Raw genomic sequence first — 23,009 nt, forward strand, 5'->3', positions numbered from 1 at the left:
TGTCAGCTGAAACAAAGTGTTTGCAGTTCTCCATCTGTGACACCTGCATCCAATCTACACAGTCATGTGTGGCTGTTGTGGTCAGTACTCACACTGCTACCTGGTGCTGACCTTTGAACCTTGGAAAGGTAGCACAGGATGCTTGTAATTTTATGCAGCACTTGGCTTCTTGAAGTTCTTTATGTCACTGGAAGAAACAGGGCAGGTTATTGTGCCATGGGGATCCTGTTCCTGCTTCAGATTCTGAAGGAGGATATATCCGTTTTCAGAAACCACTTACAAAGCTGTAAAGGGTTTTTTTTTAAAAGGATGATCAATAGATCTAAATCAGTCACAAGGTTTCCAATTTTAAATCCCATTAGTTTTTCAGATGGGCTTGCTTCAAGCTGAGATTGCAGGCCTTTGAAGTCTACAGCATAAAGATCTATTTAGAATGACCTGAATATTTCTTTTTATTACAGATACATTTCTATCTGATGTGTTCTTAGTATGTGGCTGGAGGAGTAAAACCAAATAAGTGGCTTACTACTGTGTGCCTCCCTCCAGTAATACTGCAGTTCCAACGGCGTTTGTTACATGGCAGTTTCACTCCTTCACGCCTTATCAGAACAATGGGCGAGTGACCAAGGTCTATTAGTTTTCCAAAGGGCGTGGGAGAAATGCATACATGGCGTTACAGAGAATTCACATCACCCTTCGCCCTACTTCTTTCGGACGGTCCTGCAGAAGACTAGCACCATTGCATTTCTCCGTGGAAAACGAAGGAGTTGCACGAACCGAGGGGAAAACGACTAATAAAACCAAGAAAGCAACTCTCAATGCCACACGGAAGGCGAGAAACCCCGCACGGCTATTTTCAGTAAGAGCATTTCTGTGTTCACGAGCGAGAGAGAAAGAAAGGCAGAGGTGAACGGAAATTACGCCGGAGCTGCAGCCGTGCGAGGCTTTCTGTAGCAGGTAGTTTCTCATTGGATGTGTGTTATGTTTTTTTAAACTGCTAGATTAAAGTGACAAAAGCTGGGTGATGAACACGAGGCGCCCTCCCGGATAAATCGCAAAGCATGGCAAGAACGCTCCTCTCCGAAGAAGCAGGTGTATTCCGCCAAGTGAAGGCGCAGGACGCAGAACAGCAGCGACGCACAGCCGCCTCTGGACCGTAATCACCTGCTCCAAAGGAAAACACCCCATTCTAAGACACTGTGGCTCTTAACCTGCGTATCATCGTCAGAATAACTAGATTTTCTCTCAACTTAAATCTCGTCTGCTAACCAGGAGGATGAGAGTGCCGTGACACAGCGGGACGCATTTGGAAAATTCTGTACTGACAGGAAGAAAAAGTCAAGGATTGTTCTGTTGGCTTTTTTTGTTTTTATTTTGCAGCTCACTCTTATTAAGGACAAAATTATCTGCAAGGATGGCCGGGGCACTCTTCTCAGTGGACTCAGTCTACATCGGAATGGAGGTGGTAATTGCTGTGGCGTCTGTAATCGGGAATGTGATGGTGGTCTGGGCGGTGAAGATTAATAAATCGTTGCGAGATACCACGTTTTGTTTTATTGTCTCCCTGGCTCTGGCGGATATTGCAGTGGGAGCACTCGTCATCCCTTTGGCCATTACTATCAACATCGGACTCCAAACTCACTTTTACAGCTGCCTGCTTGTGGCGTGCACGGTGCTGGTCCTGACGCAAAGTTCGATCCTGGCCCTCTTGGCTATTGCAATTGACCGCTATCTCAGGGTCAAAATCCCGACCAGGTAACGACCTTTTTGCAACCTAAAGGATAAAATTAAGGACGGGATTGAGTCATGCGTTATTTGTGTAATGTGGGGAAGTGATACGAATGAAAATAGCATAGATTTGTTGGAGGTACTCACCAGAAATGATAGCAGAAGTCAGCACAGTTCCAGTGCTGTTTCATTGATTTCTGTATGGGTCTCGTTTCACTATACAGGAAGCTGCCAGTCTGCCAGTTTCTTTATATGCATATATATCCGCCTCCCCATGACAGCTTAACAGAGCAAGGCCAATCTACTAACTACTTTAATTAGTCTTTCTGTCATCAGGATCTCTAATGTGCTGAAGAGGTGCACAGCGACACAGAAGTGGTCAGCTTTGCTTCTCCCGCTTTGTATGTGGTGGACACATCATGTCATGCTGGGGTAAAGTAAAAGCACAAGCAGTGGTGTTGAAAAGCTAAAAGGACAAGCCGAGAAGGAAAGAGAAATTACTTATTTGAGAATATTGCCTATGAAAGCCTCAGACCCTTGTCCCCTGTTAAATCCCATGAAGTCTTCCAGGCTTACAGTAATATTCTGTCATCAGTTTTAACTCTTGACTTTTCCATGTAAAGTTTGTCTGTCACAGCAGCATCTGGGCGTCCTTGCTCGGGTTATGCATGTAGAAAGTTTCTCAGGAATTGTCACTTGTTTCCAACACACATTGCAGAGACTATATTTAACAATATGCAAATACAGCATTGTAACATTTTCATAAATTACATAATATGCTGCATGCTCTACCACGCTCCCTGTTTTTAGATCAGAACCTGATCTTTTCCGATCTCTTTCAGGCTCAGTTTTTCGATTATTTTATTTATTTATTTTTTTCTGCACTTCTGACACAGACCTCACTTAAGGTCTGGGTCCCTAATCAATACTCATCCTACACATGGCACCTGCTACATTTGGGCTAAATTGAAGAATCTTGTTTTGCCTCACGCTACCCTTTAGCAAAGGTCAGCCTGTGGTAATATGGGTGTTTTCTTTACAGCCAAAACATCCTACATTAAACATTAACCATTAGTAATCTGAAAATGACTAATCACTGGCTTACCATGATGAGCTGTATCAGATAACTACTTTCATCCCTGCCTCGGGGCAAGTATCAGGTTGTGGTCCCTGAAATTCTTTACTTACAAGTCAAGACAGCAGTGATAAGATCTTTAAGCCTCTGCCTTTTTTTTTAACCTCCCTCTGACTCTGGCTACTTCTTCATAAAGCTTCTTAAATAATGAGAAAGCCTAGCCTGCAACACCTTTAATATCCAGTATGTAATAGCAGCTTTCTTTCTTTCTTTTCTTTAAAAAAAAACCCATTTCTGGTTTTAAGAAAGTCATTAAAAAGTAACAGTCTTGCAAAGGTCAAGTATCAAAGATAAGAATTTCAGAAACATATTTTAAAAGGTAATATGTGCTGCAAGGACCTTTTCACAAAGTGTCTTGGGGGTTGTGGCTGTGAAGATGTGAATCACATCTTCTGTCAGCCCAAGGACACTGACAATATGAAAAATGAAGTACAAAGAATGAAAACATGCATGCCCTGACAATGCTATGTGGGAAAGTGCTGACGTGTCGCTCTGCTGTTTACTCCTGTAGGTATAAGCGGGTGGTGACCCCTCGGCGAGCGGCACTGGCAGTCGTGATATGTTGGACGGTAGCGTTTATTGTGGGACTCACACCCATGTTAGGCTGGAACAACCTGAAGCGCTGCCAGGAGAACGGCTCCATCAGCTCCGACCTCATTACCACGTGCAAGTTTGAAAATGTCATCAGCATGGACTACATGGTCTATTTTAACTTTTTCGGCTGGGTGCTCCCACCTCTGCTGCTCATGCTGTTCATCTACGCAGAAATCTTCTACATGATCCACAAGCAGCTTAACAATAAGAAACTGAACACCAGTCACGCAGACCCCAACAGGTACTATGACAAAGAGCTGAATCTTGCTAAATCCCTTGCTCTTGTCCTCTTTCTCTTTGCTGTGAGTTGGCTCCCCCTCCACATCATCAACTGCATCACACTCTTTTGTCCTGAGCGTAACAAGCCCAAAGTCGTCCTCTACATTGCCATCCTGCTCACCCACGGCAACTCTGCGGTCAACCCAATTGTCTACGCTTTCCGCATTAAGAAGTTTCGCTCAGCCTTCCGGAAAATCTGGCAGCAGTACTTCTGCTGCAAGGACACATCGGCTCTGGAGACCCAGGCCAGTGACAGGAAAGAGATGCCAACGTTAGACCTACAGCAGGCAACACCGCCTCTTTCTCCACAGACAGAAATCCCTAAACCCCAGCCTCTGTCTGAGCAAAACCAGAAGGCCGAATCACCTCAAAAACATAAAGGACAATCATCCTTACTGGGGCAGAATGCAGCCTAAGCAAAGGATAGAGCTGATGCCTGGAGAAGTAATGATCAGTGGGCAAAGCATATGCTCTCTCCTTGTCTAATGTGTAACATGCATTGTTACACAGGGCTACAATGCTTAGCGGAAGGGAGCCAGTTAAATCACTGGATGAGCAATTGTCTTCACTCAGGAGGAGTGTATATGCTGAAAGTTTGATCAGAGAGAGGGAAAGAAAGGTTGCATATAATCGTGAAATAATGGAAGTCTTTTTCTGACAGTGACTGTTGGTTTATCTTAGTAACAAACTGAGAACACTGAGCTTTAACTGTTTTATTCAATTTGGTGGAACAGTTGGTGGAAACATTACAAGATGTGCAATATAAGTTATTGTGGTTGGTCAGTATGAGATAATCAGATATTACAACTTTCTTAAACGTTTATATATTCAATGGAGGCGGCAACTCTTACTACTCCATAACTGTGTGTAAGTTTAAAGTGACAGTGGCTAAAAATATATGAATGTAATAATGTAAATATGGGACTAAAAGCAGCACAGCTGTGAATGAGCATATCTTCTTCAGGGTCTTCACTGGGCAACAATGTGTAGTGTGTTATCATGGAAAGGTTTTTTATAACCCCTTAACTCCTTTATGCAGGAGCTCAACCCCCCCGTCATTCAGCAGTATCAATCTATAGCAGAAGGAGCGACGAAGAGGGATAAAAAAAGTAGCAGATGGACCAACAAGAGCTTTTAGGTGTTGCATGCAAGAGACTTGAAGAAGGAAGACAGCAAGTCACCTGGGAAAAACCCAAGATGCACTTAAAGCTCCTCCTTGAGTGGATCTCTTCCTGCCAGCCTCTTTTATCTGGTAGTAAGAGTGGGGTTTCCCTTTTTACATTAATAACAACATTATCACATCTCAACACCAGAGTAGCAGCCATGGCCTTATTCATTATCTGAACTGGTGTGGGCTCCACTTTTAACTGACCCAGAAATGACAACCTGAAGATGGTGAGTATGTACTACGCTGTAAGATGAACTTTTTTCGCATTAGCTTAGTAATGTAAGTATGGTAAATGCCACTGACTTAAAGACTGTGTGAGAATGTAAACTAACTTTCTTTTGTCTCTGGAAAAGACTAAGAGGTGGGATAAGACACTGACATTCTCCTAAACTGGTGACAATCTCTTCTGTAAGGTTAAGGCATTTCTATCACTGTCTTAAACATCTGACAGGCAGGAGCAGACAGTGAAGCTGTTTGATTGACTGAAAAGACAGGATCAACAGAAACAGTAAAGCACTCCACCCATGTGAAATGCCTACAAAGTAGAGGCTGGGTGGGTTGTAAATACATACATTTAAGGGAAAAGTGGATGAATAAATGTTTAAAGATGTGTCTTTTTATAGTTAATGCAATTTACAACCTGGGTTTACAGCTCTGATTAGCACTGAATAGTGAAATATACATGTTTGTGTCATGATTTTATGTTTTTTAATAAAATGTATAATTCCTAGTCCGAATGTTATTACTGAGCACAGTGTCTATGTGCTCTATGATATATGGTTATAAAGTAAAAAGCATTTTCAGCAGTAAATATGATTTTTTTTAAAACTTAAATTGAATGTGGTTATGTTTTTTTGTTTTGTTTTTTTTTTTATAAAAAAGAGGAAACAATCATAAAGAATGCCATCATCAGTCATAGAACATCCATGCAGTGCACATCAGTAAAAACATCAAAATTCAGTCATGGTAAAAAAGAAAGTACATTTATAGGGTTTTACATAACAGGACATAATAAATCATCATCTAATCCTAAGAAAATACAACCTGAGGTGAGCAACAACCCAAACATATTGCACCCGCTTCTTATTTATTTAAGAAAAATAAAGCAAAAATGCAGAAGCAGTGCCTTGAAAATGAAATATAATTAAGCACACCCTTAGCTGCTCCTTAGACTCTAAATTCCACTGGAGGCAGTAAGTGCTGCTAATAAAATGCACTTGAGGAAGTGATCATCACCATGTGTGAGTACCTCTATGAAAGCAGAAGGTTTGGCAGTGTGCAGATGTGGGGCATTCAGGTGTGACACAATGCCAAGGAGGAAAGGCAATAATGTCAGAGAAGCAATTGTTGCCGATCAATATGGGAAAGGTTTGTCATCCGTTTGCACCAACAAAGATTATTCACATGAGGAAAAGATTCAAAAGATCCCCCCCCCCCCCCCCCCCCACACACACACACAAATAAATAAATAAATAAAATTAAAAAAGAAAGAGAAACCCCCCAAAACCAAGAGCTACACCTCAGAATCTGCAGGCATGTAAGATGTTAAAGCTCTGTAACAGTGTATAGGACACAGATGAGGTCTGTATGGAGATGTTTCTCCATAATGCACAGCACCATGTTTGGTGAAAACTGACCACAGCATATTAGCAGTGCATAACAGCATGTTTTGTAGCCAGAGGACCCGGGCACCTTGAAGTAAAAAAAACAAGGAACTTCTCTGTAAGTCAAAGTATTCTAGAGCCAAACGTTTGAGGCTGAAAGCTAAAGTTAGTCTGAAAATTGGGCCATTATACAGAATAAGCATGCAAGTAAACTACACTGAAAAAAAGGGACTGGCCATCTCTTGGATTTATGTAAGCATCTTGCATGTATTTAACACAATTACCTCATGTTTTAAAGATAAATGTAACTATATAGTGTAAAAACTACATGATATGCAGAAAGGGTGTATTAAATTGTTCATATCATGTTCAGGTGAAGTAAGTCAATAAGATAGCAACGTTAAATCTCGTGAAACCACGCGTGATTTCATCTCGCGGGCTTTGGATCGTGGTTCAAAAAAGGCATCCATCTCAGTTAAGTCGAGCAGCCAACTCTACGTTTTTGGTATGTCTTGATTTTTTGAATTAATATTTACCATATTTCAGCCAAATGTAGTTAAACGTCTAGAGTGTCGCCATGTAACATGCTAAAAAAGAGCCGTTAGCTTATTTGCTGTTTTATCTGTTGTCAAAGAATTGGCGCTTTTTCATTTGAATTTGTCTTTGGCACAAGAGCCGTAATATCACATTAAACCTAATTATGAGGCACTCATAACATAATTTGGTTTTCTGTGTGAATAGATTTGCCAACTGACTCTTCAGTTACATTGTGTATTTACTGCACGTGGTGTTAGTGAGATTTTGGACATTGAACAGCTTTAGCTAATATCATCAGCGGCATTATGCTAGCTTACATCCCTACCCCTCCTGCCCTCACCTGCTGTCCTTTTCTTTTTGTTTTTTTTGCTGCACATTGAGAGACCACATCTATTCTGCATTTCACCAGGAGTCAGCTGATGGATTGTGGGTTCAAGGTGTTATGGTAAGAAAGTATATTCTATTTTCGCTTAAGGTTTCTGTAACTTAATTATAATAGGTTTTGTATAATTATTAGGTGCATGCATACTCACCCTATTAAAACAACTGAGAAATCCAAAATCTGCCATAGGTTTAACTTATACCTGTATGTATTGCCAGAAAGGTGATTACTGGACTCACATTAATGCACACTTGAACTAAAATGAGGTTGTAACTTGTGGGTTCTTGGGTTGCAAATCAGAAACAAACATCTTTGGATTTTTTTAATCCCATAAGATCTGGAAACACAGTTTTTATTCAACAAAACATTACTGATTATTAACCAAGCACAGTGCCTGCTGTTATTTCAAAAATAATTGTATGTCATTTCAGATAAAATGCAGCATTCCAGTGCATCCCAACCATGCCTTTACAGTCAAGGTTTCTGACGGAGCTGAGTTTCTCTCTGACAGTCTGCTGAAAGTGTTTGCAAAGTGATCGGGGGAACAGTGCACAAAGCTAAAGGATGTAGCTGCCATGATGACAGTAAGAACTTTAAAATTCTTTAACTACAAAGTGTATATGTATTGCATTAGGTCAGTAAAAGATTTTTATGCTGCATCCATTGAAACAGTCAACTATTACCTGTGAGTACTGATTCCACTGAAAGGATGCCATTCTTTTTTGTCATGCATTTACTGGCCCACTGAGAAAAAATTATCTTTTTTTAAAAAATAAATGTTCTGGAAACTATATATCCATAAAGTTGATGTCAAACAGGAATTTTTGATATTGCTTTGTAGATGCTGGTGTTGCATGTTGACTGGTTTAAAAAGTCAAGTTTTTGTCTGGGATCATTTTCTTCTGTGCTACTGAAAAGTTCACAAATCTCTGTTTTCTTTGTTATAATACTCAAGGATGACATTAATGCTCAAAGGGAGTCTCATCAAAGTGCTCCGCATCTGTGTGAAAGACAATTGCAACATCTTGGTGCAGGAGTTCATGGTGAGTGTTTTATGAGTAGATTGTGGCTTTGCAACATTTAAAAATGCATTTAGTTATCCACTTGATCCTCATTGGACTGGTTAGGACCAGTAGTCCTCTTTAATAATTTGAAGTTCACATGAGGCCTGGTAGTGAACTCGGCCGCCGGCCCTTGAGGCCCCACCCCTACCCCTGTATTAGGGGTCACATCAGTGTGAAAAAACTTTAAATTTGTCATTCTAGTGAACAAAGAAAAATCCCCCCAATATTTACATTAGCTTTTGTTTGAAAAAATGACCAACTGACCAACAGCTAACCAAATTGTGGGGCTGAAAGTCTAAATTCTAACATCTTCTGAGTGACATAACCTGGATTTCTGATGGGCCGGTGTCTTTCTAACAAAAACTAATGTAAAGCATTTGAAATTATTATGTTTTTCACCCTCTCTTAGAAACTCTGTTAGACCATGAATGGCAGCATGGCAGGCCACTCTTTGGCTATAGCTATTTACTATGGTTTAAATTACTCTAACATTAGAACTGGTAGATTCAAAAGAGATGAGTTTAAAAGGGAATCTTAAAAAAATGTTTTGTGTTTAACCAGGACTTGACTGAGGCCACTGCACAGATTGAGAAAACCACAATGAACATCTGTCTCCAGAGATGCGCCAGGCAATGACTTTTCTGATGTTGGCATCATCATCGAGGGTATAGTAGTTCTTCAAGATCTGGATAACGTGACCTTTGCAGTAGCCATGCTGTTTGGACCTTTTTTATTCCTTCAACATGAGTTACCCATCACAGCTCTGCTACACTTTTGAGGTGATTCAATGGGTGGTAATGGAGTTGGATGCAACTCAGCTCTCAAGAAAAGCTCACAACTAAGACAAAACTGCTCCTGCAACGAAGCTCACTGTTATGCATGTGAGGTGACCAGCTCTAGGTGAGAGGACATTTAAATCTCACACTTGTTCTGCTGCATTTTTGAAGCTCAATTCCAGGAGCAGATCGCAGGGTTCATTTTTATATACTCTGCAACTGCCATGAGGACGAGCTGTTTTTTGTTGTTGTTTGTTTTTCCTTTTGCTCTGTACAAGTTCTCTGTTTGTCTGTTTGGCAGCATTTTTCAATTTCTCTTTGTATTTTTTCTTTCTTTTACTAGTGAAGAGATGTAGCGTGAACAGTTATACAGTCTAAATATCCCATATGGGTCGTGTGAAATGGTATTTTCAGTTTCATTCAGTTGAAGTAAGGAACGTTGAATATTTCTAAGTGTGCTGTTTTGAACCAAGATGTCACAGTATGATCAGTGCTGTATTTTTTGACAGTCACTGTATCAATGTTATTTTTGCGTCTCTTGAATAAAGTTTTTGACCTGCAAGTGCTAATTTCTTTAGTTATTGGGGTAAAATGGGTAATGTTAATAGGAAGGTGTTTGCCAATTCAGTAACCTAATTTAATGTTAATGGAAACTAACATTACCTCAAATTGTTTAGTTATAATTGTTGTTTAACTGAATCTTGACGTCAGAGGCCTTAAATAGAATGTTTTGATTTGTTCTTTCCCAACATTTTTCAAAAGAAACAGTCTAATTTCTTTGCTGTGATTGATTCCAGAGAACACGGAAGAACTGACATTATTTAACTGTTGATTTATGTAGATTCAGTGGAGGAGTAATGTCAGTTTAATTCTTTACCTACTGTCAATGCAGTGAAATTAGACATTTTGTTTTTAAAGGTTACTGGTGGATGCCAGCAACCATCTTGGAAGAGAACAATACAATCTGTTATAAGGCCTCCATTTGAAAATTGTGTATTTGATACTAGAATATAATAACAAAATGTAATTTGAAGATAACATGTAGTATTTAAGTGACCAAGTAGTATTGGGTAAAAGTTATTGAATCGTGTTGGGATAAAGTGAAAAAATTGTGAAGGATTAAAATATTCCAAGAGCTCAAATTACTTCATCAAAACATGTTTAAGTCACATTTTATCAACACAAATTGCACAGGTTTATTGAACATGAATAAATTGTGTTAATTTAACTCAATTGTTTAAGTTGCTGCCAAAGCAAAACATCTGTGTGCAACAAATGTCCACCATTGAATTAAGTAAATCCAACAACATATTTTTTTCAGTGTAGAAGATCTCCATCAGAATGGTTGAAAAAGAAAAGAGACGTCAGACCTCAGTCTGATTGAAATGCTGCAGTCACGCCTCACAATGATGTGAGAGACTGATGAATTCAACAGAAGATGTAGCACTTGAACTTACTGCTCTAGGTGATTTAATAAGCTGGGTGTACTTAGTTTTCCATACATTGCTTATGTATTTTTGCTCAGTTTTTTAGTTGTGAAGTAATACAGAAACAAGCAGCAGTGACTTTAAACCTTTGATTCGATCTTTCTCTGTGTGCTTTGGTTTCGACTGGATGTGTAGGATGTCAAAAACATTTTGGTTGTAAACTTTGGTCAACTCTGGTTTTTTTTACGTAAATGTAGTTCTTTTACTCAAATAAAGGGTTGTTTCACAGAGTGATTGTAATTGAGAAATATGCTGAATCCCAGGCCACTCATTTAATCAGTTACACATATCAGAGTACAGCAGTGGGTCAAACACAGTACTGTATCTGCTGAGCGATATGTGAAAATGGTACACTGGCAGGTCATTTTTGAGTCTTTTGCTTTTTGTTTCAGTTTTCCGGAAGCCAACCTTCCTGGTTAGGTTCAGTCTCACATCTTTCAAAAACACACCATTATTTCAGGGCTGGTAGTCTAAAAATAATTCCTCAGGAGTCACTGAAGACCATACCAGAGCTAAGGACAGGGAATATTGCATCAGGTGTTCAGGAACATTCAATTATATGGTGAAATTGATCTTTGGATGTGTTAATAAGTGTCTGTTTTCAGTTTTGTGTTTACATTTTATTTCTGCTACTCTCAAGTGGCCGAAAGCACCAGTAAATGCATTTTTAAAAGAACTGGACTAATAGGTCTTACACCTATGTTTCTTCCTTATATAAAGTCATGTTAACTAAGGATGCACTTGTAATATTAAAAGATCATAAACAAGTTCTTTTCTGTCTGTTCAGTCCTCTGGATCATTTGTCATCCTCTGACATGTAATTTTTTCCACAACAATCAGCACTCGAATCGGTGGATATCTCAGCTTCTTATGGGTACCTTGCTGCGGCTTATCAGCGCTGTCAGAGTTCTCATTAATTTTTCAGAATAATGCCGTGAGTGGCTTTATGATAACAGTTGACAGTTGTCACCATTCACACAGCATTTCTTCTCTCTTCTTTCTTCTCAGTCTGTGAGTTTCTTTGATATTAAAAGACTTGTGAAGTTCTGAAAAAGACCAGGCAGCGCAAATAAGGACTGTGCTGTGTCTGCAAGGGTTTATGCTTGAAAGCTGTCAACAGAGTAACTTCACTCGCTTCTTTCTGATATGACATGTGTATAATCCCTACAGTGGATGTTGTGTGCGCAATTTTATATGACATGATGTTAAACAGAAAGCTTTTATAAATCAATAAACTGTTCAATATAATGATTCATAATAGTTTGCTCTGTGGCCCTGTTCTTATCATACTGGCTCCAATGAAAAGATTAAATATTAAGTGAAAGGAGACTTCAGATAAGAATGTGTATTTCTATTAGAGCAGTGACCTTTCCCTGCAGTGACATACTGTCCTTGGGCTGATGTTAGTGTGAACCACAAGGCCTGAGAAAGAGGAGAGAGACTTGTCTTCACACGGTTCATCATTCATAAGAAAAAGTGATACTTAGAGCATAGCTATCATTGACTTTATGAAACCACAAGTGTTATAATACATTTTCACAGTTGTTGTATTGATTGGTTCACATTTCCAAAGACAGTTCTGCTCAGTAATGATCTATTTAAATAATACATGAATTAATAGAGTACAGAGTACCATAATAACAAGTGTGCTTTGAATTTTCTGGCAAACCATATATACACGCACAGTACTGTGCAAAAATCTTGAGCCACCACTCGGGGCTTTTTTCTACAATTCTCATTCACTCAGTCACACACACAATCATACAGTGTTCACATCTATGCCTAAGCAGTTTTTTTAATCTAACATTCACATGTAAACACACACACACACACACACTGATGAATGCATCAAGAGCAACTGGTTGTTCAGCATCTTGCCCAAGAATACACGTGGACTGGAGGAGCCAGGAAGTGATCTACCAGCATTCAGATTGGTAGATGGCCAGCTCTGAGTCACCACTGGCCCTAGGAGGCAGACTTTCTTAAAAACACTCTTTTGCAAACAGAAAGCCTGGAGAACTATTTGCTCTTGAGCAATAGTTCTCCAGGCTTTCTCAAGGTCTCTCCCAGTATTTTTTTGGACATTGGCTGTGTATTCACTCATTTCCAGCCCAGTCTCACAATTTCAGGGAAATTTCTTTATTTTTTTTTATTTGTTAAGTCACTTAACACTGACCTACTATGAATCGCTCAAGCATAAAAAAAATGCTGATGCTGTATGGTGATGTGTCCTAAAAAAATTAGGTAAGTGAACAAGTGGTGGAAAAACTCTAAAGAACTATCTGCAGCAGAAGAACACTATCTGAAAGTCATATCCATAAAATCAGTGGAAACTGGTCTTAGGGAGTGATTACTCCAACTTTGATTTTGGTTCAAATGACCATCAGTATGCATGGACGAGTTCAGAGAGAGATAGAACAGTGAATGTCTAGAACTATCCAACCCAATATCACGGCAAAATGTGTAATAGACACCGAAGCATGAAAAGGGCGCACATGCAGAAGTTGCAGTAAGCAGCAGTAACAGCAAAGGGAAATATTTTATTTTAAACAAAATTAAAATAATCTTGGGAACGTGTTTAAACAGCCATCATTACACATTAGTTGCCTTGCTTAAACGTTTCTGATGATTAAGGACCCTTGAATATATTTTATAGGGTTTTTTTGCTCACTACCGACTTCTTGGCTGTAAATATATTATTTCTCCCTGTTGGTAATCGTCTGGGTTGAACCATCTGTGAAACATGGTGGAGTTTTTGTTTCTTATGGTTCCTGGTTCAATGACCCAGTGTTTTGAGTTTTTTTGGTTAATCTTTGGGTTTATGAAGTCATTTAGGGTCTAGTTCTATATTGCTTCATCCTTTGAGCACTTCTGAGTTTTGTTCTGTTCCTTGGTTTGTGTCACCTTTTTGTGTTCAGTCTGTCCTAGACTTGTCCCTGTGTTTCCTTCCTAGCATCACTGTATGAAGTCTGTCTTGTCTCTGTGTGTTTCCCTTTCTGTCTTTGTGTCAAATCTGCATTTCTGTTCCCGTGTTCTGTTATTTTATTTTGTGTTCTGTCTTATTTTGGTAGTCTTTCATGCTGTCCCTCATTCTACTTTGCTGTGTGTTTCCCTGCTTCTTGTTCCTGTTTCCTCCAATAAGTGTATCCTCTGGTTTTTATTTTGTCTGGATCACAGTTGACTAGTTTAGTTCAGCCAGAATAAAGGTTTGTTTCTTTTCAACTTCTGTTCGAAACCTGCCTGCCACATCACTTCACATGACACTGTCACAGTTTGGAGCAGCATTTCTGCCAATGTGGCTGTTGATCTTGTCAAAACTGATTGAATTGTGAACGCAGAAAAGTACTAAAGCCACACTGTCATACAGTAAAAGGATACTTGGACAGAAAGACAGTGTTTCACTATCAGTCGTGGATTGGCCTCCCCAGACTTCAACATTATTGAAGCAGAGTGGGATCACCTAAAGCACAGGTGTCCTACTCCAGGCCTCGAGGGCCGGTATCCTGCAGGTTTTAGATGTGTCCTTGATCCAACACAGCTGATTTAAATGACTAAATTACCTCTTCAACATGTATTGAAGTTCTACAGAAGCCTGGTAATTAACTGATCATTTGATTCAGGTGTGTTGACCAAGGGTGCGATCTAAAACCTGCAGGACACCGGCCCTCGAGGCCATTAGCTCCCCACCCGACCTAAAGGAAGCTAACAGCCAAACGTGAGTTTGGATATCCTTAAGGAAGCCTGGAAAACTATTCCTCAAAGATACGTTACATTATATACGATTGTAAGGTCTTTGCCTTAAAAAGTGAAGCAACTGTTTGATTTGACACTATATAAATGAAATTGAATTGAACAGAAAGAGCTTGTCTAAGAGAGTTCAGGCTGTGTAGAAGAATAAAGGTGGTGATTCCAAATATTGACTTTCAAGCTGGTTAGAAGTGCACAAACTCTGGTTTTGTCTTTTATTCTGTATTTTTGTTCACGTTTGCAAAATGCTGAACCTATTTCCCATTGTCTTAGAAAAATACAAGGTGTGGCTCAAGACTTTTGCACAATACTGTATATGGATCAATATTTCTTCTGGGTGGTCTGTTCCAGCTGTGCTTTCAGTCAATAAATTGAGCTGAACCTCTAACCAACATGGCTATTCCGCTTCTCCCTTAAACTCCAGCAAAAGAGGATGAAGTGATTGCGTATTCGCTCCTGTAAGAAACATTTTCATTAAAAATGGAGGAGAGGTTTGATCTACCTGGGATCTCATCAGGCATCATAAATAAGCAAGTGTCTTTTGCCCCCAGTGCTGCTGCACAACAAGAAACACATCACCTCACCAAAACACTTATACATGATAGCAACATCTGTCTCAGGGAGCAGCTGAAACAGACCCTGAAAATGAAATGAGGATAACACCAACAAAACAGTTCTGTAAAGTCATGCCAGCACTTTACTATGTGTTATACAGTAAAGCACAGAATGATGCTCGTGTCTATTGTTGACTTTGTTATGCATGTGCGACTTCACAGAGAAGCAATCAGTCATAAAAACAAGGCCACCAATACCGCCTCCGCTGCAAGAACATCTGTGTCAGACTCCTCTGCGTTGTGATGCAGCAGTTTGGGAACATCAATTCCTGGTTGGCACTGCAGCTAATGAGAGGCTACATTCACATCAATGAACATAAATGAGCAGATGAAAAAAAAAACACCAAAAAAACAAAATGTGTGGATGAAAATTTGCAGCAGATGGAAAATTTGCATTCAGTATCAGCCGAACATTGCCTATTAAGATGTAATGATATGCAGCATATTACTGGCAGTATGTCACAGAGCAATTACAGCACAGTGATTAAGTGAAATCCCGTTTAGCTGCAAAATAAACATAAAGGTGTTTTAACAGAAAACCAGGGCAATCTCAGAGCATTAATGAAACTACTTCTATAAATCGGTGCAAGGAAATCGATGCAGTTAAACAAGCTACTTTCCAGTAAAAATCAATTATTCACCAAAAAAGGCCTACAAAATTAGAACAGCATCAATATTTTATCTCCTTTTGTTATGTTTTTTTTTTAACGAAAGAAGAAAAAGCTAATCTCTGCACCAGGATGTTGACAACGCAGCCTTGAAGCAGGCTGTAAAATGTGGGGAGGGCATTGCCTGCTGTGTGAACCCAGACTAAAGAGAAGATGCACTAAATCATCCACTGGATTGATTTAAAATGATATTTTTATGGAGCAGGTTGAGGAAATGATGATTGTCTGCTTTGTTAGCTCTGCAGTTCCTTCTTTGGGTAAATAAGAGATCAATGGACAGTATGGCTGTTAAAGCGTAGTGGTGCATTTTCTTTCTGACACTAATTCCCTATACCAGAGTGCTGTCCTTTGTCTTCACTGACTGCCCTTATGACAGAGTGCCACCTACTGGTGAAGATGCACTTAGTACTAAGTTTATTAAAATGTGGTGGTGCCAAGAGAAGCTGCTACTGATTTGGCTGACTTCCGGCTTCCTCATTAAGCATCTCCTGCAGGTTCTGGAGGACAGATCAGTGTTTTTTTTTTTTAAATCTAAAATAGTTTTGATGACAGCTCCAAAGACCTGCTTGGCGCCCTTACAGGAACTAATTATAAAAAAAGGGTGGGGGTGGGGGTGGGGGGGCACAGGGAAAAGAAAACACAGCACTGCTACACATAATGACATGCTAAACTGTGCTGCTTATATGATTTCTTAGCTATGAAAGAACATGCGTTGTTTAACTTGGCAATGTTCTTTGTACAATTCAGCAAAAAAAAAAAACTAAATCAAGATTCTGCACAATTTTAAGGCAGGATATCATCTCTCTTTTTGATCACAAACAAGATTTTTGTTTTCCTTTGGTTTCTGAGCACGAGCCAGCTGTTTGAAGTTCTTGACTATCTGACCTTGATCCTACAGTATGTTCCAGAAAATCTTCCCACATCCACAGAAGCTCACCCACACACCGTCACTAGACCTAAAATTCTGTCCCCATTGTAAAGAGACAATGTGTTTTTTATTGCTCCACTTCTCAGGCAACTTTAAACAAGTTCGTGATGGTAAAATGTTACGCTGAATGCAGCGCTGTCCACTTCAGTGACACAGGAAGAGTCATGAGCAGATGTATAACCACAACCAGGCAGGGTTCGACTTGTTTACTGCAGTGCCGGAAAATGACACATATTGTGTGCAAATCTAGGTTTTTACCCCGAAGGAAAATGCTGCATTTATCTTACTCTGTGTGAGTTCAAACCCCTGCAGCCCCACGTATGGTAACAGTAAGCGCAAACACCAGCAAACACACATCAGAGGGAGGGATAATTGCCTGCCTCGACAAGTCTAAAGTAAAATGTGCAGAGGCAGTTGAACTGCTGTCTGACTCACTTCCCACCTGCTATCAGCTGCTTTTTTCTCAGGACTTTTTTTTTTAATGAGGACAGGGAAATTCCCAACTCTTTTCCCATTTTTCTGAGATTGTGGTTTTTAAAAACCTGCTGAATAGACTTTGCCGTGCTCAGCTTTGCATTCTGGGAGTGTAACGGTTAACTGTTTTTCCTTCCCTGTTCCTTGTGGCAGATTTGAAAAAAACAACTCTTTATAAGAGTTACAAAGGCGTTGCTCCATATGCAGTTAAACAATCCAAAATAATATTTAGGGCAATCAGAGCTCCCACCATAGCCCATGGTGTCACTCCTTGTGGCTGTGCTTTGGTTGGCACCCGCTCATAAAAGGCCACTGCTTATGACTGGGAGTAATTAGCTTTTAATGGTGGTGGTGGTGAAAGATGGCTGTCCTTAAAGTCAACATTACTCCGCCTGCCTTAACTTGTTCTGCGGTGGCAGCAGACACTGTCTGCCCCCACAAGTGGCTCTCAGCCAAACCCCTCTGTTGCTTTTTAGTGATATTATATAATGACAGTACTTCACACAAATTGCCTGCAGCATTATTTAAAACGATATCTCCCCGGGGTCGTATGGTGGCCTAGGGGTTAAGGCGTGAATGTCTACCACAACATATCCAGTTCCCTTCCTGCTGTGGCCCTTTTCTCCTTTTATGACTCCCCGTTTCATGTTTTAATCTAAAAAAAAAAACATGAAGTAAAAGTATACATCTCTCTTCGTGACTTCTTTCATGATAGTTGAACAAAGCTACATGTTCTCAAAGACTTGAGCTGATTCTGCAAGTATTTACAAAACACCAGTTTACATGTACTCATGTTGGTCTGAGATTTCTCTGTCACATCCTGTTTCATTAATCAGTGCCAGTGTGTCCCAATCCTGTAGAGTACCTGAGACGCAGAGGAAGGCTATGACTGTAGCAGTCATTATGGACTCTGTGCCAGGGAAATAACACAATAATTGGACCATGAACATGGCAAATTTGAACTGCATTGATCAGGTTTGCACTGCACCGTGTTTCAAAACTTATTTCCACATGTCTTGGCTGAGTGTAGTCATCATCTCCTGTCATCATCAGAATTCTGAAGAAAGATTCAGGATTAACTCAACCATAGATACAGTTTGGAGAAGTTAAAGAAGGAGTAGTTGAAGAAGAAGAGCTTCAGTGTTTTGTCTTGTGTGTTTTAGAGTAAACATGATAATGGATGAATTGCTACTGTTCGGATTGTCAGCATCACTATTATTGTTTTTTTAGCATATAAAATCCCTGATGTTGACGATAGTAATAAGTATATTTTAATTGTATCCACTTTTGTATCCATTTTTCCCATCTCCTAACATCCCAACATTTTATTAGATTTGTACAATAAAGCATGATATGGAAAAATATTGTGCCAATAAACAAGAAATATTCCCAAACTAATGGCCTGCATTCTGATTATCATTGACGAAGTAGAATAATTACTCCTGTCTACTGATCCAGGGAGACATGAGTCAAACTTCCAGCCTCTTGTGCTCCTACACTCGTATTCATATGACTCTATTCAACTTTATGACAACTGTGTAAAGTCTGTTCATGGAAATATTTCTGTCAAGTGTTTCACGCTGACTTATGACTCATTATAGACAAGCTGTTATATGAGTGACCCTTGAGGGATTGGAGGGCACAACATGGTTTCCGCCCCTGGCATTGACTTGTTTTCATCAGTTTTTGTTTTGGTTGTGTCATTTGTTATGTGTGCTGTGCTACAATGATCTTAGTGTGACAGTTTCACCCACAAGCACGCATAGTATCTGGACAAATTATGAAGTGCTACAGATATTCAGAGACAATACATGAGACATACGGGTAGAAACTGTTTTAGTTTCACTGCTACTGTAGTAATGAACTGAAGAACATGGAGCGATCAAAATTAAAAGAAAGAAATACAGAGCCTGTCTTGGAAAACCAAAATAAACATGCGTAAAAACAAAACCATTCCCAGAATAGCTGCAAGACTCAGCAGACTCAGCACAGGCTGCGTAAAGTACCTGGACGTGGTGACGGGGTTACATTTCCTCCACATCAAACCAAGTAATGCTCCTGATTGTTGCACAATCTCTGAATCCCACCACAATGTCAGCAAGCCAGTCGTCATAAAATACAACACAGCTGAAAAACGAAGCTAGCCAAGGAACCACATCAACTGTCGCAGACAGGAAGTGAACTGCCTGCTAGTAACATACCATAAGACATAAACAATTTGCTTTAACAAGGCAGTTTTAAAGTAAACAGGGCATGTTAACAATTAAGGGCAAAGTTGCAAAACTGCAAACATTGAATCCAGGCTGGCTGAAAAAAATGAGGGTATGAATTACACTTTGGTGAAACACTCACACAGTTCTGCTGCCACTGTTCAAAACATTTCTTGGCTATAAAATGGTGTTTTTATAGTATCTGCATGTGTGTGTGTTTTTTAGCAACCCCAGGGAAAATACACAGAGGCCACAAATGATGACTTTTTTGGTATTACATAAGTTAGTCATTTGCACAGTAAACCTAATCCAAAAAATCCAACCCACTTTAGCTGTGAGGGTCTAGCAACTCCACTCTGATATTATCCAGTTCACTGCTGACGCAGTCGGCCACCTCATATGGTCACGTGGTGTGTGCCAACAGACTGAGCTGTGAATGAGGGCGAATTTTGGAATGATGCCATGCAAAAATGTGTATTTTTCAAGGTTTTCGGCCAGACGTCTTTTTGGGAGCACAGTGGTGAAACCAAATGAAATGTGGCATTTGTTAAAATGCATGGAGCCATGTTCATTAAACCTTTGACGCCATGTGAAATCAGAGGCAGATGTTTTGAAACGAGATCTGGGAATCCTTTCCGGAGCTACAAATAAGCAGAAATAACAGTTAGATCATGTTAAATGAATAAAAAAGGGAGGAAAGGGCATTACATTAAAGAGAGATTTATGTCAGCTGTTGCTTTGAGGCTGAATAGAACTGCTTTATTCTGCACTGAACAAAATCAGTGAACCCAAAGATATAGCAGAATATCAGGGCATGCAGTGTGCTACAATGTAGCTGGCAAGATGAGACATTTTAGACGGGTACATTTTTCAGTTCATTTGCAATAACATGGTTTAGGTTTGTTAGTAGGAGTCAGTAAAGGCAACAAATGTCATAAAATTTGGAACACTGACATTTTTCATTCTTCTTAAATCAAAGTGAGCATAACGTCAAGAAGGCCAAAGAATTCAAGCTCCGATACAGTCCCGGTAGATCAACTGCCAGCACATATAAGCTAATGGCTAATGGTTCAACTGATAAATTTCTACACATTCAACTTGCAAATGTTCCATATAATGTGCCTACAGTTGCTGGCCACCTGCAAGCCACTTTGAAACCCAGCCTCCATCTCCTTTGTGACTAACTTAATATATCTGTTTTAATACTGTACTGGAGTCCTCCCTTTTTTTCATGTATGTACTTGGAAGGTAGGGATGTGTGTCCAAAAAAAGAGCCATATCGCCAAATATAAGTGGCAGTATATTTATTTATTTACTTATTGCTATTCTGTTAAAATATGTTAAAGTATGAACTCTTTACACAGCAATGTAAAATATACACATTAAAAACAGAGTACATCCTCTTTCAGTTCTAAGGTTTTACATATCAGGACATAATATAAAAATTGGTTCTGTGCAGGTGCTAAAATTATTTAAATACTGAGATGAACAATAATGAATGGCATACTGTCTTGTGCCATATCATTAGTTATTTAACAATAACTGTAACCCCTAATTTCCCTCGGGATGAATAAAGTATTCTGATTCTGATTCTGATAACCACAACAAATGCAGAAACTGCACCATGTGACTCAATAGCTTGTAGAACCAGCTTTGCAGCAAAAGCAACTTTTCAGCTTGAAGTGATTGTTTTCAGTGATGTAATAGGATTTATCAGTCTGTCACATCATTGTGGGGGAATTTGGGCTCTTTTTTCTGTCCAGCATTGCTTCACTTCACTGAGATTTGTGGACATCTGGTAACGCGTGGCTCTCTTAAGGTCTTGCCACACCATTCTAGTCAGGTTGAAATCTAGACATTGAGTGGGTCGTTTCAACACCTTGATTCTTTTCTTTGTCAGCCACACTGTTTTAGATTAGCTGGTGTGATTGGGACCATTGTCCTGTAGCATGACCCCGTGTGGGCCGACAGATGGTCTCATATTTGACTCTAGAATACTTTTTGTTTGTCATGAACTTAAACATTTAACATGCTAACTAAAGGTTGTAGGGTGTGAGATGTGAGTGTTGCACTGTCTGACCTTCGGTTGATTTTGGTGGGATGTATGGAAGACTTAAATGCTTTCCACTTTTCACACGATGGACATTAATGGGAAATTGTCTTAAAACTCTTCTCACATTGATAAGCAGCAGCAGTTACTTCTCAAAGATTTTTGCTGATGTCTTCCCTCTTTGGCTGCTATTTCTTAATTCCTATGAAAGCAGTACTTAGTTTCCACACAGTTTCTGCATTTTAGCCAAAACTTTTTGTTTAATACATTTTTCTCATGACGTTGTATTTAATAATTCTAATGATTCTCGTGATACTTAACCTTAGAAGTCAAAAAGTGTGCACTTTCTTTTTCATGTGACTTTAATGGAGACAGGTAAATGGCCTGGAAGTTTTACAGATATGTGAAAAATGTGGACCATTACTGCTGCTGTTCAAGGGAAAACAAAGCGAATTGCAGACATAGAATTAAAAATATGTTCTTCGTGAGAAGATAACATCATTTCTAGTGTACGTCAACAAACATTACCAAATGGCAAACAAAGGATGTATGTGTCAAAATGTATGAAGCATCACCCACACCAGGAAACCATGAATTCAGAGATGCGGAAATACATCTTCCTCAATAAACCACAGGTCCAAAATTTCAACCCTCCTCTTCAGTAATACTGTATGCACACCATTTCCTTTACCAAAAAAGGTAACCCAACAGCTTTAGGTCAGAGGATGTGCATACAGTTCTTTGCATTTCCAAGTTTAAAACTCAGTCTAGTTCTATTTACAGCCAACTGATCTTATAGTCATTCACTTTACTTAGTAAAACATTATTCTCAAGTTCTTGGACAAGACATACCCTCTCTGCTTTTTACACAAGACATTTTGACTCTGCAAAACGAGTTGTTTATTTTCCTGCATTTGTGAAGGTACTAAGTAAACATGTTTGCACAGTAGAAAGGATGTGTTCACTGACAAAAAGCCCCATATCTGTAGTCTTGACCATTCATGTGAGAACAAGTGAGTCATGGCATGCTGGCTGAGACACATCCTCTCCCACCTTGATATTCACATCTCCCAAAATATCAACATTTCATGGTTCAACATTCACACAGCAGTACACATAGTTGGCATTCTCTAAAGATTAAAGATTAAAAAACAAGTTTTCCTTAAGTCATATCTGTGTTTATGTGTTTTTCAGTGATGTCTCAAATTGTTATGAAATCAATGCGTGCATGAGAGCTTTATGGGAAGAATACAAAAACATTTGACGCAGTGCTTCTTGCCAAATAGGACATGTTAGTAATTGCTAATGAATTGAGTCATTCTGGGGATAAAGCAATTGAAGATGTTGCACCAGTAGTTGGCAGGCAATGATGAAGCAGTTAGTTCCCAAAAATCTGAACTGCAAAAATGTAAACTGCAAAGGAAGTAAATGTGAGTGCGTGCTGATTTCATTGTTACCATTTATGATGATACATACTAATGCTTAATGCAGCAAATACAAGAAATCATTAGGTTACTGCCTTAACAAAGCAACATTTTCTTTCCAAGTTTTCAATGCGATCCTG

The 23,009-nt window shown here is 39.4% G+C and overlaps 1 protein-coding gene and 1 long non-coding RNA gene across 4 annotated transcripts; both read left to right on the plus strand.

The window, feature by feature from the left end:
• The first annotated feature begins 532 nt into the window (after nt 1–532).
• On the plus strand, nt 533–6,717 carry adora1b (adenosine A1 receptor b). 2 transcript variants are annotated; one of them, XM_082519308.1, is made up of 2 exons: nt 533–1,755; nt 3,375–6,717. In XM_082519308.1, the coding sequence occupies exons 1-2, from the start codon at nt 1,415–1,417 to the stop codon at nt 4,150–4,152; spliced, it is 1,119 nt and encodes a 372-aa protein (XP_082375434.1). In that variant the 5' UTR covers nt 533–1,414; the 3' UTR covers nt 4,153–6,717. The 2 variants fall into 2 exon arrangements, with proteins under 2 accessions (XP_082375434.1, XP_082375435.1); XM_082519309.1 differs by lacking the exon at nt 533–1,755 and adding an exon at nt 1,762–2,160.
• Nucleotides 6,718–9,829, plus strand: LOC309697429. Of its 2 annotated transcripts, XR_014273826.1 has the most exons (5): nt 6,718–6,760; nt 6,882–7,490; nt 7,859–8,011; nt 8,383–8,470; nt 9,053–9,829. It is a non-coding gene; the product is annotated as an uncharacterized lncRNA (long non-coding RNA). The 2 variants fall into 2 exon arrangements; XR_014273827.1 differs by having other exon boundaries at nt 6,736–7,490.
• The last annotated feature ends 13,180 nt before the right edge of the window (nt 9,830–23,009 follow it).

The sequence above is a fragment of the Aulonocara stuartgranti genome (genome assembly GCF_965226115.1).
Source record: "Aulonocara stuartgranti genome assembly, chromosome: 20".
Classification (NCBI taxonomy): domain Eukaryota; kingdom Metazoa; phylum Chordata; class Actinopteri; order Cichliformes; family Cichlidae; genus Aulonocara; species Aulonocara stuartgranti.